Below are 18,875 nucleotides of genomic sequence, written 5' to 3'. Positions count from 1 at the left end.
GTTGTATATGTTGTGATCGTAGGGATTATTGAAAGAAAAAAAGAATAAAATCAAAATTACTAGGACAGTAAATAGTGAAATATTCTTTAATATTTTTTTATATTTATATTCCTTAATTATCAATCATATCCTTATTTCCACAACCTTTTATTTCATTTGTGGAATCCTAGATGCGTTGATGTCACTCTTCGTCGGTTCATCGTAGACATTGCTTACCACTCATCACTCAATAGGTGGATTTTATTCGTAACTTTTTTATTATCGACTATTAGAGGTGGATTTTTATGTATAGTATACTTATACAAGTTTTCATCAAATTTGACATAATACTATGAAACATTGTAAACTATTGTAATTTTGAATATGAAATTGTCATCGCACAATTGATCTTAAAATCCTTATTATAATCATGTTTTAGTTGAGTTGTGCAAGTGGATTTTAATTAAGTTGGAATCATATTTTATTTGAGTTAAAATTAGGATAGGATCTTACAATCCTACGTCCAGCCAAATTCCATTAATTATCATAAATTCCTCCAAATTTTTTTAAAAAAAATTATTATCAAGCATCTTCCAATCTTGACTAGATAGTTTGGTAGAAGTTTGAGTTGTTTTGCCGAATTTTGATGAAGTTACACACGATCATAGAACCAATTCAAAAAATATTTAATTTTGATAATTAATTATAATTTTTTTTTTGAAAATAAAAAGATGGTACTAATCATCTTAGAATCATAGCTAGGTTATTATACATGTGCTATCTATCCTCCATCCATCTTAGAATCAATACCAACGGGACCAACTCGGCTTGATGACACTGTTCTCGATTGACTCTGCCACTTGTTGCCAATTTCTTCAACCTCCAAAACTGAGTTCCTGTACTTGTTGAGATTCAGTAGTGGTGCGTCAGAGATTAGCTATATTTTGTGCTCTACTGATGAGTTATTTTTAGTAAAATAGTTTGGATACCTATTGATGAGTTTCTGTAACTTTCTATCATCCTCTTTCTTACATGTTGCTAATAAAGTTAGGCTTATATTCTTGGATGATTAGCAACAATTTTTGGCATGCCTTCTCTATCCTTTTTACAAGGCTGATTGTCATGAGATCGATTACATATCCACTCTTTTCTCCCTTAACAATGAAATTTAACCTATCCATCAGGAACTCATATTATTAGTACAAACTTTTGAAGATTACTTAAACATATATTAGAGAGTACCACTTCATACAATATATCATCGATGTATTTGCTGGTGATGGTGAAGCAAAATTTGCAATGTCGATATATCTTCATCCCATATCTTTTCTGATCCAACCTAACTGATATGAGTTCGAATGAGGTGTGGTTTGTAGGCTAAGCTTTTGGATCAAGCTTATTGAGATGGAGTTCTTTTAACTGTCGTTGTTGATGATAGTATCAATGACTTCTTCTTGCTTCACTTAAAATTTTTGGTTGAATAGCTCTTACTTAAACCTTTAGATTCAATGATAAACTCGAGTCTGTGGCCTTTGACCTCACCATATGTAATAGACTTGGATCCACATGATCAATTGGTGCCCATCGACTTTGGTTATTTTCTTCAACTATTTTGAAAAGAGTTTAGAGTGAACTTTCCAGCACTTCTCCCTTATATGTCTTATAATTTTATAATAATCATATAAGTGGTTCCTTTTCTTTTAGCAAGAAGGATTTTTATTATTTCCGAATTTTTTCTTGGCCTTCGAGGAGTCAGTCCTCTTCGACCTTCGCTATTGTTCTCTCTCTATGAGTTCAGTTCTTCATTTTGATTGTCATAGTTGTCTAATAAGCACTTGAGATATTATGAACCTTCAAAATGCTCAATTCAATGCTGATCTAGCAAACTAACGATAAACTTTATCATCAATCGGCTAGAGGAATATTATTCCAAGTGTCATTGTTTATTGTCGAAACTCGTTTGTATACTCTTCTACCAATTGATCTTATCCTTGATACAAGATATGCCATCTTTTTCACTGTTCTTCGAGGTATCCCATTAGGTCAATTTTTTATCGAATGGGTCTTTTAAGTTATCCCCATGTCAACTATTCATCGTCGGCTCACAAGTAATAAATCCATCGAGCTCGGTCAATTTGAATCATCAATGTAAACCTGGAAAAAAATAAATAAAACAATAAATTTATTATTTATTTAAATAAGATACATTATAATTTATTTATACATTCACTTTAACAAAAAGGTAATTATTAAATTACAAATATATGAGAGTCACTAATTCTTAAAAAATTATTTGTAAATTCTTACAGGTACATTTATGTATCTTAAGATTATTAGTATTTTTTTATGAATTTTAGGAGCTTATGATTTTACGGTCAAAGTTTGCAACTCCCTTCACAATCCTCTGTAAGAAGAATACAAGTTCGACAACCTTCTCTTGTTTGCTTGCTTGGGATGATGTACAACAACATAGAGCCAAACAGTTCACCGAAATGAATGCAAGCGAGTTTAAACGAATAGGAAATACTTTCTTTCTCATGAATTGCGATCTATCACATGTTGGGCTTAGTATACTATCTATCACTCCAAATTTGCTGCTTTACAAGCCATGTTTGGTGTCCATTTTGCAACTAAAAAAGTTCAAATTAATTTTGTAGCTATTAGAGAGGTGAACCAAAACTTGCAATTGGAGAAACTTAATAGTTTTGTTTCCTTGAAAACATCCACTGAATTTTATTTTACAATAATGACCACAAGCATTAATATGCTGTTCCCATATTAATAAGTATAAGTATCTATGACATGCATGCTTAGAGCATCAACAAAGAAGATTAACAGATTAATAAGAGTATCACAATAAATAATTCATAATTAATATGTATTAATCATATGTAAAAAAGCTAACACATCAATCATTCATAATACGTACTTATTCAAACATTTACTCTACTTGCATGTCATAAAATAATAATATTCTAATAAAGAGCATAACATATTTAATGCATATTACATAACCATAACAAGAATCATATCACATTTCACAAGTCACTTTCTCTTTTCTTTTCTTTCGTATTATTTTACGGTACTCCACCATTCATATAGGAAATAAAAATAACTATGAAACTCAAGTATGTACTAAGCTTAGGGAACCAACGCCATCGAATGGACAATATTCTTAAAGTACATTTCTTATAGGATAATAGTACACCACTATTATTTATATAATATTCATGAAAATCAATCCATTTTAATAAAAATGATCTTTCTAATTCTCTTACTAAGACTATTATCAATATATATATATATATATATATATATATATATATAATCTCATAGCCTCTGTCTTGGTAGACTTAAATGTCAACCCTTCACAGGTTTGAAGATTCACAATCTTTGGAATCTGCAAATAGGATATAAGCCTATGGTAAGAGAACTATTAAGAATCTAATTTGACATTAAATTTATATAATAAATATATAATGCTCAATCAATATACTACTATACATCTTTAAGAAGAATCAAATCATGATTCATGGTTTTTGATACATGACATAAAACTAAATAATTAATTATTAAACTATGTTAAATCTCACAACCCAAGTCATGCAAGCCTTCATCATAGCACATGTCAAATAAAATGAAAAAAACACAAGATTCACCATAGTCAAATAACTCATTAAATGTATGAAAAAAAATACTAATAATATCATGACAATATCAAGTCTTTAGACATTAAATCATAACCTACTTTATTCGTACAGTCTTTAGACACTAAATCATATATTACTTTATTCCTACACAACAACGTACTTAGAACATGGGATGTTAAACCCTACAACAATGTATTTGTTACCAGCATTTAGGTGACGATACTAGTATCAAAAGAAAGATTAGTTAAAACACCTCATAAATTACTTGATGGAGCAAGATACTTGGTATAACGTGCATTTGCCACGATCTTTCTTGTCTTCTTCTTTCGAAGCTCTACATTGACTACCCCAATGGCCTTCCCAGCTCGCAAAATCTTGGCCTCGATCTCAATTTCTTCCTGGTAACCAACCAACCAACCAGACATTTTGCATCAATTACTAAAGCACATAAATCACATAAAGAGTTCAAAGCCAAGGTAGAAATCTAAACTTGCTGCAACTAGTAACAAATCCAGCATAGTTCCTTCCAAAATAGAATAGCTTAATCCAAGAAAAAAAAAATCAGGAGGTAGAAGACTGAAATCAAGAATGTTGAGAGTCATTCACGTGATACAAAATCATGAAGGAATTTCATTTAAATTAAACAACTAAGTTTTTTTATCAAATTTGACAGAATAACCCTCTTACCAATACTGAGTTTCAACTTCAAGAGCACACATCTAATCATACATAGCAAAAATGTTTCTCCTCATATGATTGAAAATATTGGAGCATATTCTTTTCAAAAAACTCAGAGTTGAATTTAAGTCCAAAAAAGCACACCTTATGGACCTCAAGGACAGCCTTTGGTTCTCAAGTAAATCAGATGATTATGGTTTTACCATCTACTAGGTTTTTAAATATCTGGACACTGAAAGCTCTAAAGCTCTGATACTGAGAGAAGATACCAGGAGCAGCACCATACCCAAAGGATAGTGAATAGATGGATCCAACCTTAACAAATTCATCCTAGCTCTTTTCTTAAAGTTATTTGTGAATTAGAAAGTCCGTCTGGTTAGGTGTGACTTTCAGAAAGGCACTTCTAGCTGGATTACACAACTTTATAGCATTTGATTAATTTAAGTGAAATTGGAAGTGGATTTTCAGAAGCTACCTAAAAAAATCTGAAACAACCATAATCCTGATTCTTCTATCCCTTCTCTTTGTCATTCCCTCTCCTCACTTCTAACTCACCCTCCCTCTCTCCTCTCTCACATGCAAGCAGTGTAGTTACTGGTCATTACAATGTGTGACAGAGGACATGCAGCAGATGGAGAGCAGAAAGAGGGCACCTCAGCTGCTACTGCTCTATCCTTTACCAGTGAGGATCATCTGGAATCGTCAAGGATCAATTAATTACAGTTGAGTCCAGCTGATACCAACCAAGTCGAACACAATTTCTGTATCTGCAACTGTCCCATGGTCATGCAAGCACAATAAGAGAAAGTACTGAATAAGCACTATAGCAACATATATGGGGAATTAATTCCTTAAAGGTTGCTTTAGAGGGACTCATTCTAGCTTCCTCCTTCATTTGTGCTGAACCAAACAAGCCCCAAACCGTAGTATGCATCATAGTTTCAAAAGCCTTAAACAAAGCCACGAAGCACCACACAAAAATTAATGTAAAAGGTCCAAAATTCTATTGAAAACTACAGATCACAATATATAAAAAAATACCCATCAGAAATCAAAGTATAGAAGTGGTTTACGAGGAACATAAGAACTCTTAATATTGTAGCCATGCCCCATGTATCCACCTCTATCAGTGCATTCAAAAACATCAACACTGTTCTCATGATCACTCGTGAACTTGATTCACAAGTGAGCAGTCAAATCTACAAACAAACGCTAGAGATACATGGTCTGAATGCATGGAATTTAACCTTATAGATCTGCATCAAAGAACATTGGAAGAATTTGGCGCAAAGAAAGAACTGCTATGTGAACATAAATGAAACTTTTGACTTCCCTCCCTGGAAAAATGCGCTTTGGACCACTCTAAATGATATGCAAATACCACTTGTAAGGCCTACAAAACAAGTTAGTTTATACAGGGTTTGGATAAGAAGAACCCTGAACCATATAAGAAAAATAAGAGATTGAGACTCATTAGGATTCACATTCAGCTCCAACAGACAAATTAACTGGGCCAAATGGTCAATCCAAAAAGAAAACATACCAATTGAACTAAAGGGGACAAAAACCACTAAGGGCAATACCAGCAAACCATTGATCAACATAATTCATATATACCTAACCAAATCATGCCAAAACATCTACAAAGTTAAACTTAAATCAGCATACTTCAAACAAACGTAATTCAAGTCTCGATTTCTATAGTACACAATTAAACTAAACTATATACTGAAGCTACATGAATGCATAACCTGTTTTCCACGTAAGTTGTGCAAGTAATCAGCATGTTTCTTAATAAGTCCAGAGATCCTAAAATGAATGTTTTATGTTCAAATCTCCAGCACTGCTTGAAACATGAATTTCCAAATAGACTTGACACAAAAAAACTTGTTCTTCCATGCAAAAAGAATTACACTACTAAAATTTGGACAACATAACCCATGGAACAACTTTGACCAAAAAGAAATTTAATTTTCAAGTAAAAGAAATTTGCATATATGCACTAACACATCAACAATAAAAAAACTCACTAAGACTAACTGCCAACAACTAACATTACATATCAACAGCTAGATACTCAACTAGCTATACATATACTAAACAAGACAATAGAAGAAGAGAATTTCCCATTTCTCACTTTTGTTTGTATGGCAAAGATCAAGACTCTAGAGATCTCTGACGACTCCAGCCAGGTCATCCTGTTCGAGAATTTTGGATTCAACCACCGTGGAACCGTCGCAATTGCTCTATCTGGCGTGTCCATCTCCTCCTCCGTCGCTGCCCCTGTCGTCGACCCCTCTCTCCTCGACCTCAGGCCGCTAGACTCTCTCTTCTTCTAGGACATGGTCCATTATTCCAACAACCAGCCAATTTGCCCTCTCCGGCTCCTAGCACGACGATCTCCGTCTTTAGGATCTCTTCGTCAGTGTCACCACTCCCAGCGGCAACTCTCTTTCTCCCTAGTGGTGAACGACAGCTGTCTTCCTCGATAAATGATGGTTGTTGCATCTTCCTCTCTATCGACATAACGGCAGAGGTGACGTCTCTGCCCCCTGCCCCCCGCCTCCTTCTCCCTACTGTCACGGACAAACTTTTTAACAGGATGTTTGATGTAATGCTTATGTATGTCCGTGTCTTTTGGTATGTTCATGCTTTGTACAGCATGTAGAGGGACGGTCGAAGGCTTAATAGTCTCATTTTAGTTAGGTTGGTGTCCGCTTTAGGCTTGTAAATAAAAGGTTGTGTCATGAGGACACGTGTGAGAGATTTTTGATCTGTAATGGACCATTTTAACCCTTTGTTGTGCAACTGTTCAGAGCTTATAAAGTTTGTTTGTAATTTGCATTGTCTATGAAGTGTTTATTCATGGAATGTTTGCTTGTGGATCCCGAATGAGGCGTTTTCTCTAACCCGTTCTCTCTTTTGTGGGTCCTAAGGGACCGTGGGAGGCTTCGAGGAGGCTGACCTTTGCGGACGGACACGCAAGGGTGCCGCACGACTTAGGCAAAACCAGCTAAGTTCGTGACACTACGTCGACGTCTTCACCTCCTCTTCCTTCGGCGGCTGCTCTCTACCGTCGTCAATCTTCCTCATCGGCGGATCGCAGAAGGTGAGCGTCGTCAGAGGCGAGCACAATGAAGAAGCATCTTGCTACTACCATCCTCTAGTCGTGGGCCAATCTCTGTCGAGTTCTCTGGCGCCCAGGTTGCACAGTGCTTGATCTTCGTCGAGTTCTCCAGCGCTCAATCTTTGAGGCCGAGCGCTCGCTACCTCCTCTCAGCCCCCTTGTCCTCGGAGGTGTATAGTGTTGCCAATTTCGACGACCCTCCCGCTGCTCACAGTGCTCCAGAAATCAAGTTGACGAACTTCAACCAAATCACAACATCCGCCTACCATCTTCCTCAGTACCAATCCAGTGTTCCACTCATGTATGAAACGCATTGTTATCGACTTCCACTTCATTAGAGATCAAGTTGTCAAACATCAACTTATGATCAACTAGCAGACTCCTTCACGAAGCCTCTCGCCCGTAAGATATTTTAGTTATATCGATCTAAGATTGACATCTTTGATAGAAACTTAATCTTGTGGGGGCATGATAGAAGATCATGATAAAGGCACATATAGAACAGCATCCCTGCTTCCTTATATCCTCAATCAATCACAGATTTGAGGATCAATCTCAGATTTAAAGAACTAATATGATTAAATGATTTGAGTGCATGATTAAGAAAAATCTCTCCCTCAAAACTTGTATAAATACTTATCTCCTTCGTGAATAAAATCAATCATTTTCATAACCTATTTCTCAATTCAACACTTTCTACTCCTTACGGCAGACAAGGATTTTTTTATCTGACTATAGATACTTATTTGAATACGTGTCCGAGGTTCCCACTAATATAAGATCTCGAGATGGTTGTAGCCTTACCTTTAAAACATCCAAAGAAGTTTTTTCTATGACTCAAACCCTAGTCTTTCAGGTTGCCGTTGAACCCGTTGTATTAAAGGAGCAACGATAATACTTGCTTTCAGAAAAAAAATTTTCCTTTTATCTTTTAACCACATATAATAAAAATTCAAGCAAAGCAAGTCCCAAGAACTTGTTAAACAGAGAGTCCTCTCATCACACAGTCTATACTGCAGCCTTCTCATAAAGATTTACAGTTGAGCACATACTGCAACAAAGGCACAAAACAATCCAGGAGGAAAAAGAAATTTCAACCCCAAACTGAAGGGATCCTTCCCATAAAGAAGGAATCAATCACAAGAGAAGAGTTATAACACCATCAAGTACCAAAATTCTCATAAAAAACGAACAAATTAAGCTTGCGATCGACGAACTTACGTTGGCAAAGGCGGCATCCAAGTAGGAGATTCCGATCTCCATAGGCACACCCCTCGACCGAGCTCCGGCAGTATAGAAGGCAGCGGAGCCGACCAGATCCACCAGGGACGCGGTGGCGCCGCCGTGCAGGAAGTTTCCCGTGTTCTGCAGAGACGTGGGAAAGCGCATCGGATCAAAATAGGAGAAGATTGCAACGGAAAAGGAGGAAACGAAGGGAGGGGTGGCTCACGAGGAGACGTGGAGGAACGGTCATGGAGCATAGAAGGTGGCCGGGCTCGACGAGGTCGACGCGGAGGCCGCGGAGGATGAAGGCGTCGTAGAACTTGGAAGGGAGGGCGTCGAGGGCGGGGGTCGGGAGGATCTCTTCGGCCGCCGCCTCCAGTGATCTCTTCGCGGAGTCCAACGCCATTAGTTCGTCGACAAAGGGGGGAGGAGACGACGGAACGGGCTGTTGGACACCAGTGGTGCATATTGTTATTATTATTATTATTATTATTATTATTATTATTATTTTAATAGTCGCCAAATTGAAAGCCAACTGCTGTACCCACTTCTCGGCCTACGTACAACAATTCTATACTAAATATATGATAAAAATAATACACATCAAACTATTTCATAGGGGTTTAAATACGATGCACAATATTACCGATGACCCAAGAAATAACTGGTTTCCTTTACAAAATCAGCTATTGAATTAAATATATACTGTGTTCGCGCCCAACGGAACGAGACATGGCGAGCGAGAGATCCAAGTTGATGTCGTCTCGAGACTTCATCTTGGACGTCGTCCGTCCATGGTGCCGCCCCTCGCGTTGCCCATAGAGAAAAGACGTGCCCACGAAGTCGTCGGGGCGTGGAAGTTGGGAGATGCGTTCGATCGGACTACCAAATGCCTTGAATGCAGCCAGGAAATGGAGCTCTTCGGCCACCCGCCCTCTCGGGTTCTTTGGACGGGTCTTGGACGTTGACGCAATCACAAGCGCTTTACGCCACTGTGGTCGAGTCCTGGCCATTCAGGAAGGTATGTCGATCCACTCGCAGCTATTGAAACGGGGCCTCTGTCCCGACGTCCTTATCGCGAATCATCTCATCGATATGTACGGGGCCTCTGGGTTCCTTGATGGCGCACAGAGGCTGTTCGGTGAAATGCCTCACCGGAATGTGGTCTCTTGGACCACCTTGATTTCAGCACAAACTCGTGCTGGCCATCCTGACTTGGCTATCGAAACTTTTACCCGGATGTTGAATCACGGATCTGAAGAACCCAATGGCTATACTTATTCCGCCGCCTTGAAAGCTTGTGCCGTTGTTGGCAATCATGAGTTGGGCAGGTGGATCCACAGACATGTTTTGAACAATCGATTGCAATCAGATGTGGTCCTGATGAACGCTGTTGTTGATATGTATATCAAATGTGGGAGTTTCAGTGAAGCCCGATTTGTGTTTGATGAGCTCTCTCAGGCCAACTCTACCTCATGGAATACGATGATTGCTGGGTATTTCAGAAAAGGCAGCGCATTCGAGGCAGAGAACCTATTTTATCAGTTTTCTAAACCGGATGCCATCTCATACAACACCATGATCTCTGGGTTTGCAGAAATGGAAAGCCCAAAAGCATTAGATTATGTTTATTTGATGCACTCAAAGGGTTTTAAGCTTGACCATTATACGATTCCCTGTGCTCTAAAAATATGTGGGGTCTTAACTTTTTTTAAAATGGGAAAGCAGATTCATAACTACATCATTAAATCTGGTTTTCTCTTCAGATGCTTTATTCTCTCCTCGCTGATTGATATGTACTCCAAATGTGGCCAAATAAATGAGGCAATAAAGCAATATGACGAGTGCATGAACTACAAAGGTCTTACTGACAGATTACCTCTGCTAAATTCCATGTTTTCTGGATTTGTTGCTAACGGATACACTGTACATGCACTTGATCTGATGTCAGAGATCTACAGATCAGGCACTCAGCTTGATCATTTTACCTTTTCAAGTGCTCTACGGCTTTGCATTAACTTACAGAATACGCGAATTGGTCTTCAAGTCCACAGTTTGATCATTATTAGTGGATTCCACAGAAACCATATTGTTGGCAGCAATCTGGTAGATCTTTATTCAAGATGTGGGAATTTAGTAGATGCATTTAGATTGTTTCACGATCTCTCTCACAAGGATGTAATTGCATGGACTGGACTAATCACCGGCTGTTTGCGAGAAGGGTCAAATGAGTTGGTATTTAATCTGTTTAGAGAAGTGATTCGCTTGAAAATCAAGGTGGACCACTTTCTGGTATCAAACATTCTTAAAGCTTGTTCGGTTATTCTGTGGGTTCAAGGTGGCAAACAGGTTCATGCATATATTGTTAAGGGAGGGTTTGAATCAGAAAGCATCACTGTTACTTCGTTAATTGATATGTACTCGAAATGTGGTGAGATTGATGATGGCTTCAAGGTATTTGAGTCTGAAGTTGAAAAGGATACTGTCTGCTGGACTGGGATAATAACTGGATGTGGGAGTAATGGGAAGGCAACAGAAGCACTGAAGTTTTTCCGGGAGATGATAAAAGCAGGGGTGGAACCAAATGAGATCACTTTCCTGAGTGTTCTTTCAGCCTGCAGACATGCCGGCCTGGTTGCAGATTCATGCAGGATTTTCAAGTCCATGGAAGATCGGCATGGCTTGAAACCATGGATAGAGCATTATCATTGCATGATAGACATTTTATGCAGAGCCGGATTGTTTGAAGAGGCTAGGGAGATGATTTCTGTGATGCCTTATCGGCATGATGAAACTGCACATAACTCTTTGCTTAGCAGTTTTCAGATTCATCAAAATTCAGAACTTGGCAAGCTTGCTCAGGTTGACTTGTTTCAATCTATATCATGTGATACATCAGGGTACATTACATTGCCTAATATTTATGCTAGCCAGGGTTTTTCAGATGTTTCAGCTAAGTTTAGAGAGTTAAGCAGAAGAATGAATATTAAGGATGCTGGAAAAAGCTGGGTCCAAGTTAGGACTCAATGATATCTATATCTCGTTGCCATCCTGAATATTGTGGATTGCATTTGTTAGTTCTGGGAAGAATAGACATGTTTAGAAAGCCTGCATTCTGGAACAATGCTTTACCCAAAAGCTCTCAGAAAGGTACAGAATTTTTAAGTCAAACCAAGTAGGTCTTAGTGGAAATTTTTTTTCTTTCAACAAGTATAGAATTTTATATATCTACAGGACGCTTGAATCTTCTGAGGTGTGGAAAGGATAAAGGGTATATCATGGTGATGGCGCGTGGAACAAGTAGACAGGCAAATCATACTCTTGCTGAATATTTTGTTTGCACTAATAATTTCATCTATATGAACACTAGAAATAATGCTATTTTTTCTGCTATTTAGTTTCTAATATCTCTTACCATTGTAGGTTAATAGCCACTCGAGAAATGATGCGAACGAATGGGTATAATTGTCAATCATGCCCAAAGATTTTGACTTGCATAAGAAAAAAGTTTTGGTACTTCACGTGTGGTTGCCAACATTCTCGAGTAGCCTTCGTCAGTTGGAGTTGTCCTACAAACTTTTTGAACATCGAAAAGGTTCTATTTTGTTGCATTTTTCTTCCTTTCCAGAGAATATATTGGCCATGAGCTAAACATGTTCACTGACACCAGAAAATTGTGATCCGTAAGAACATCATTTCAGGGCATCCATGGTGTGAAGCAGGATGCATCTCTTATAATTCCAACATCGGCATCATCGTTTGAATCTTCTGATGTCTATCATGTCTAAGGTACTGTCATTCTCTTGACTGCTTAGTTTTTTCAACATCATCAATGACTTACCCTATGTATTCAACATTTGAACACAAGAAATGAACTGACTGGAAGTACCTGATCCAGGTTTATCAAGTGGGAAACAACTAAACCCCAAGTCTCTGTACAGTCTGGCCGTACTACTGCTGAGGAGAGGTTCCATGAAGAAGATTGTCCGGTTATCATCCCACTACTATATTATCCAGCTTGTCAATGATAGACTTGCCTGCTGGCAGGGATCATTTTAATCTCAGACTGGTAGGATTATCTTCTTTCGCCGTTTCACTCTCTTAGTGTCTCTTGGATACCTAAGGTAATCTGGGTAAAATTAAATTACTATTATTTTTTTTGGGCAAAATAGTCATTCTTCTAATGGCAAGCACTACAGTGCTTGGGAGTATTACTGTCACCCTTCCCTTCCTGAGGACCTACCTAGATGGATTGGGTATTCGTGGCTATCATCTTACTAGCTTATCATCCTTCAAGCCAAGAGAGTAAAATTATCTACTAAAATAAAATCAGGACGGAAATATAATTATCTACTAAAATATTTTTAATATAAAAAAAATCAGGACGAAAAAAGAAAAAAAAATAAAGAAAGAAAGAAAACGACCAATCAGTGCATCGAATCTTGTTGCCTATTACAAGCAACAAAAAAGCAAGTTAAAAGAAAGTTTGAAGAAGCCATTGACTGCTTTTGCACGACATCAAGGATCTAAAGATCATACATATCCTCAAGGAAACATACATTATGAATGCTGAAATAAGGACGGCAAGTTGTCACTTTGAATTGAGTAGCTAAACACCAAGTGGCACCTCGGGAATTGATTCCAGGTTTCTAAAGAGGTAGAATTTTTCTGAAAGAAAAGCTTTCTCCCTGCCTGCTTTATTCCCTGTGCTACCCCCCGGTGATGCCTGCAATGAGTAAGCACATGAACTTTAACAGGCAAAGCAGGTCCCATGAGGACCATTCCCTCCCCTCGCACTCTGTTCCATTTTGGATCCCTGAGTTGGATGCAGTTTCCTAGTGTTAACCTGCAGAAAGTTATGTAAGCAGCTCGAAGAAAACTGTAGAATTACCTCCTTTGAAGCTTCACCATTAAAAAAAAATAGTAGCACCCATCACTCCTTGCATCGAAGCCCCTCCTCCTCCCTGACATCACTCCACCATCCACTACAAAGGCATCAGCAGGCCACCACCAGCACTTATTTTGCGGAAGAATAACTCGAGCTTCCCCTTCTCTAATGGCAGCAGAAGCCAGGAGAGCCAGGGAGAAGCAGACCCGGAAGGAAGAAGAGAGAAGCCTCCAACAGGAAGCACAGAGCCCGTTTGCTAAGGGAGCACTTAGAAGCTTCTTCACATGCAAGCATCACCAACCAGGAGAAAGGAACAATGGGCACAGCATGCGGATGGGATGCTCTGGATCTATTTGCAAGCTGAGGGACATGCAGAGGCCAGAGACGATCTTAGCTGAGCCTTGCAAGAAAAATGCCGCAGCATCAGGTGGTGGTAGTGGTAGTGGTAGTGGTAATGATAATGGTGGTGAAGGAACCAAGAAACAGCCCTTGAGTGAGATCAATGGAGTTGTTTCCAAGCCCTCCTCTCATTCTGCTGCTTCTGTTGCTGCCTCCTCTTCTTCTACTTCTTCTGTTGGTGGCTCTTTCAGGCGAATGCATCGTAGGAGGCTTTATGGCTGTTATGAGTGTCACATGGTGGTCGATCCCATAAGTATGCTGTCAAGGGATTCCTCTCTGGGGACGACAATCTGTACCTGCCCTGACTGTGGAGAGATTTTTGTGAAAGCTGAGAGTCTGGAGATTCACCAGGCGGTGAGGCATGCAGGTAGAATGTTCTCTTCCCCTTCTTAGTTTGCATCATTTAATCACTACATTCTCTCTTTCCTTTGTTCCTTTTTCTTTATTTAGCAGTGTTTCTTTTGTTGTCCTTCTCAAGCCTCCTCATCCCTCTTTGCTCAAAATTAGCTGTGAATCTTATAAAAGTCTTGGAAATTGCACCTTTTTTGTTGCTACACAAATTTAAGATCCATGTGATCTCAAAAGTCTGTGTGGAAATTGATGACTGATGATTTAAGAAGAAGCAAAATGTTATTTCCGAACATAAAAAATCTATGAGCTACCTGCCATACTCTTATGAGTTTCTGGGGTTGCCATGCTTGTCATGAAAATGTGCTTTTGAATTCTTAACATAGGAGGTATACAGCATATCTCACAAACACAGCATACTAAATCTTTGCTAATAACTCGATTCGAATTCTGAGGTTCTGGCCTCGACTGCTAGAATGTTGCTAGTTCTCTGTTCATGGAATTTGATCAACTTACTGGCAATGCCCTTATACCTATTTAGGTTCGATTTCCTTTCTTCCCTAGCATCTCAACTATTCTCCTGGAAAGCAAACTATCCATGTATATTTCTAATTTTCTTCGCTTCATCCACCTGTGACCAATCCAGGCATACATATTATCCATGTATATTTACTTTTGGCTATGAAATCAACTTGGTATTTATTTGATCTTTCTACCTTTTTGGCCCCCTCAGTATCAGAATTGGGACCTGAAGACACTAGCAGAAACATAGTAGAGATCATATTCCAATCGAGTTGGCTAAAGAAGCAAACACCAGTTTGCAAAATAGACAGGATCCTAAAGGTCCACAATACCAACAGAACACTGACAAGATTTGAAGATTACCGGGACTCCATAAAGATCAAGGCCAGCAAGCTGGCAAGGAAGCACCCGAGGTGCACCGCAGATGGAAATGAGCTCCTGAGGTTCCACTGCACCACTTTTATGTGCTCCATCGGCCTTGATGGGGCCACTAACTTGTGCAACTCTATCCCCAAGTGCAGCTTGTGCAGCATTGTAAGGGATGGATTCAAGATCGATTCACATGGAAGAATTGGAACGATGGCTACCAGTGGGAGAGCACACGATGCCGCTGACAACGTATCGGATAAGACTGCGATGCTGGTGTGCAGAGTTATAGCTGGCAGGGTGAAGAGGAAACAGGATGATTTGGAGGAGTATGATTCAGCGGCTGGCATGGCAGGAATCTACTCAAATTTGGATGAGCTATTCGTGTTCGATCCTAAAGCTATTCTGCCTTGTTTTGTTGTAATTTACAGGAGCTGATCTCGCATCTTTCTCCATGCTTTTGTCTCTGCTGAAACGTCACAGACCTCTGTGCCTTGCTAATTGAATGATGCAGCATCTGATATTGCTCCAAAAACAAAAGCTGTAATCCGAGTTGCCATTGCTCAAGTTATCTTCTAATCGAATGACTTACGTAGCATCTGATATTGCTCCAAAAACAAAAGCTGTAATCCAACTTGTGCACAAGGAGCAACCTTATTGTTGAATATTATATGAATACTATATCTCATACGAGACGATGACAGTGGGTCTTTATTTGCATTTAGAGAATCATTTGTTAGAATATGTTCCGCATTATTGACTTAGCATAATTACAGATTTTTATGCTTACATCATTATGAAGTTATCTTCTAAACAATGTTGAGACTTTCTACCAAAAACTAGATGGATTGCCTGGTACACAGTATCCATGATAACTGCAACATGATCAGGCTTGCCGAAAAGAGCACACAGTATCCATGATAACTGCAAGAGAAATATCAACGGTTGCACAAGGTGGAACCGGAAAAAGTGGAGGAAAAGCTAGTGGAATTAGGATTCTTTCGTTGATAAACATCCTCGGAAAAAGGAAAGACAAAATGTAGGCGTTGTTGCTCTAAATGAGAATGTTAGAGAACTTTAATTTCCAAGTGAAAAAGACCTGCCTGCGACGAATCCCAAGTCATATCTTTAGATAACCAAGGAAGGCCTGAAGCAGATATCGAAGAATTGAGCAGGATGAGGCAGAAGCAGAACCACATTCAAATTTGAAAGATTCGTTCTACCAAGGTTGCTAATCTAGCTTTACATTTGTGTTCGATTTGGAGTCCAAGTAGAAATCTCCCTGCTGCTCTTACTTCTAGAGACAAGTAAGTGTTTTTTCTTTACCTTTCTTGTTTAGCTTTGGAATACAACGGAAACCAGTCTTTCAAGAAGATTAAAGCATCAGATAGAGGAGCTGCAAAAGAGCCAAGAGACAGACTCCTGGGTTTGCAGGTAGCCTCAAGATAGATGCTTTGCCCCCCTCCCTAGGAAAAGAAAACAAAGATGAGGGTGGGTCATTCTGAAAGCAACATAGCACGACAGAAGCCATAAGCCAGCTGAAGAAGGGTTATCTTTTGGAGGGTAGCAACAAGAGTAACATAGGCCCGATTCCTCGACGCTAAATCACTGGTCGGCAATAACTGGGATCGCATGTATCTATCTATTCTCTTAGATTTGGTTTTAAGAAAGGTTAGATTTGTTTTGGCCCACATGACGAACAACTTCTCGTTTGTCCTATTGTTCTACTCTTTTGACAAAGTATCTCGAGTTTTAGGTGGTCCTTCGACGGTTAATCCATGAGATTATTATTCCCTTGCAAGTGCTAATTGATCAAGTGATAAAAGTTACTTATACGATAGATATTAAATTGGCTGATAATTTTGATAATTCCATCCCTTCTGAAACCTTAATTTGGATAAGGAGCATCAGTGCATGCAAGCACCACATTTCTTTTTTAGCTCATGATTATCATAGCAATAATATATATATCGATATTAAATCATAATCTATTTGTCCTTGAGATAATCTAAAATGTCTACCTCATATGACTCCTTATGATCATTTTAAGTTAAGATTAATATTATTTACTACTCTATAGATCGTCTAAAACATGATTAATGGATTAATATCATTGTCTTGCTCTTACTCCGGATGATGGACCTTCTTCACCTAATGCATCCCCAGTATATTATTTTGTTTTTACTGAAATATAATCAATCATACACTATCCCTCTACAAATATTTTTGAAGTTTGTTATTGGTAACCCCTATAAAAATAATAAAATATAATTTTATTATTTATATTAATGCATAAGCTATAACTCTGTCATTTTGCATCAAAATACATCATGAATCCTCCTGATCCAAATGAGACAACAAGAATTGGAGCTAAAATCAATCTCCCTTTTTAGTCCTTGGAAACTAATTTCACAAGCCTCGGTTCATTCTAATTAAATATTTATTTTTACTACTTGGGTGAGGGTGGATACTAACTTAGATAATTTTTGCATATAATTTCTATAATAACATGTTATCCCAATTAATCTCCTTACCTTAATTACATTAGTCAATCCGAATCAATTACTAATTGCTTTTAGATCAAATAAGATTCTTTTCTTAGATACATTAAATTTAAAGAATATTATTTTCTCTAGCTAAAATTCACACTTGTTAAGCTTTGCATACAATTATCTTTCATTCAAGAAACTCAAATTTATTCTTAATATTCTACATATTACTCCTTAGAGTATGAGTATATCAAAATATTATCAATAAAAATTATCACAAATATATCTAGATACTTCCTGAATACGTTGTTCATTAAGTCCATAAAAACGATTGGTGCGACCAAATGGTATCACTGAAAATTTAAAGTATCCATATCTGATCTTGAAGGCGGTCTTAGGAATATCCTCATTCTTGATTTTCAATTGATGATATTTTGATCTTAAATTAATTTTTCAAAAATACTAATGCATCTTGTATTTAGACAAGTCATCAAAAAGTAAGTATTTATTCTTAATAGTTACCTTATTCGACTCTCTCCCTATAGTCTATGATAGTATCATCCAATCATTTTTCTTTAGAAATAGGATCGATACGTCCCATGATAAAGAAAAAACTAAGATGAATGAATCATTTATCATAATTATATCTTTAACCATTAAGTTTTAGAGGGCCATTCTATTCTATTGTATGAGGTGGTTTGGAAATAGATTCTATAACAAATTCAATCTTCCTATTGAGCGGTAAGTGGTAAACTACGATGATCCTTTAAAATATTTTTAGAAATTTATTTATAATTTCGCTAACGACGAGACACATGCGACGGGACAGAGAGTGCACGACAGCTTGGATCGGCCGAGAGCGCCAACTTCTCCGACGAGCACTGGAATCGCAACGTGACCGATCCAAGGCAAAACTGGATTGCAAGCAAAACTGGGGCAAGCCACCTTCACCACCACCACGTGAGAGCCAACACAAAGGGAACTCCGGCGGCTCCATCGACTTAACAGAATTGCTCAGTCTTGCCGCCATTCTTCTTCTTCTTCTTCTTCTTCTTCTTCTTCTTCTTCTTCAGCTCTTTGCATTCTTTCCTTCGTACGGCCTTCATAAAACTCAACAGAATGTAAAGAAACATTTATTTAATTTGTACAAAAAAAAAAATAAAGGTACAAATAAAACAATAGAAATTGTTTGCACCCTTTTTTAT

General features: G+C 38.1%; 3 protein-coding genes across 5 annotated transcripts; 2 read left to right on the top strand and 1 right to left on the bottom strand.

Annotated features, from left to right (window-relative positions):
* Window positions 1-2,960: 2,960 nt before the first annotated feature.
* LOC103996570 (uncharacterized) lies at window positions 2,961-9,505 on the bottom strand. 2 transcript variants are annotated; one of them, XM_009417493.3, is made up of 5 exons: window positions 9,365-9,505; window positions 8,885-9,103; window positions 8,656-8,799; window positions 3,883-4,027; window positions 2,961-3,379 (listed from the first exon to the last, which is right to left on the bottom strand). In XM_009417493.3, the coding sequence occupies exons 2-4, from the start codon at window positions 9,062-9,064 to the stop codon at window positions 3,884-3,886; spliced, it is 468 nt and encodes a 155-aa protein (XP_009415768.2). In that variant the 5' UTR covers window positions 9,065-9,103; window positions 9,365-9,505; the 3' UTR covers window positions 2,961-3,379; window position 3,883. The 2 variants fall into 2 exon arrangements, with proteins under 2 accessions (XP_009415768.2, XP_009415767.2); XM_009417492.3 differs by lacking the exon at window positions 2,961-3,379 and having other exon boundaries at window positions 3,641-4,027.
* Window positions 9,506-9,525: 20 nt separating this feature from the next.
* On the top strand, window positions 9,526-12,252 carry LOC135592240 (pentatricopeptide repeat-containing protein At4g08210-like). Its single transcript, XM_065081581.1, has 3 exons — window positions 9,526-11,808; window positions 11,893-11,966; window positions 12,082-12,252. The coding sequence occupies exon 1, from the start codon at window positions 9,526-9,528 to the stop codon at window positions 11,686-11,688; it is 2,163 nt and encodes a 720-aa protein (XP_064937653.1). The 3' UTR covers window positions 11,689-11,808; window positions 11,893-11,966; window positions 12,082-12,252.
* Window positions 12,253-13,393: 1,141 nt separating this feature from the next.
* On the top strand, window positions 13,394-15,846 carry LOC103996567 (uncharacterized). 2 transcript variants are annotated; one of them, XM_009417489.3, is made up of 3 exons: window positions 13,394-14,312; window positions 15,027-15,258; window positions 15,337-15,846. In XM_009417489.3, exons 1-3 carry the CDS (start codon window positions 13,715-13,717, stop codon window positions 15,617-15,619), a joined length of 1,113 nt encoding a protein of 370 aa, XP_009415764.2. In that variant the 5' UTR covers window positions 13,394-13,714; the 3' UTR covers window positions 15,620-15,846. The 2 variants fall into 2 exon arrangements, with proteins under 2 accessions (XP_009415764.2, XP_009415763.2); XM_009417488.3 differs by having other exon boundaries at window positions 15,027-15,846.
* The last annotated feature ends 3,029 nt before the right edge of the window (window positions 15,847-18,875 follow it).

Source organism: Musa acuminata, chromosome BXJ1-9, assembly GCF_036884655.1.
Source record: "Musa acuminata AAA Group cultivar baxijiao chromosome BXJ1-9, Cavendish_Baxijiao_AAA, whole genome shotgun sequence".
NCBI lineage: Eukaryota > Viridiplantae > Streptophyta > Magnoliopsida > Zingiberales > Musaceae > Musa > Musa acuminata.
The sequence above is the reverse complement of the archived record's forward strand: the minus strand, read 5'-3'. Positions and strand labels throughout refer to the sequence as shown.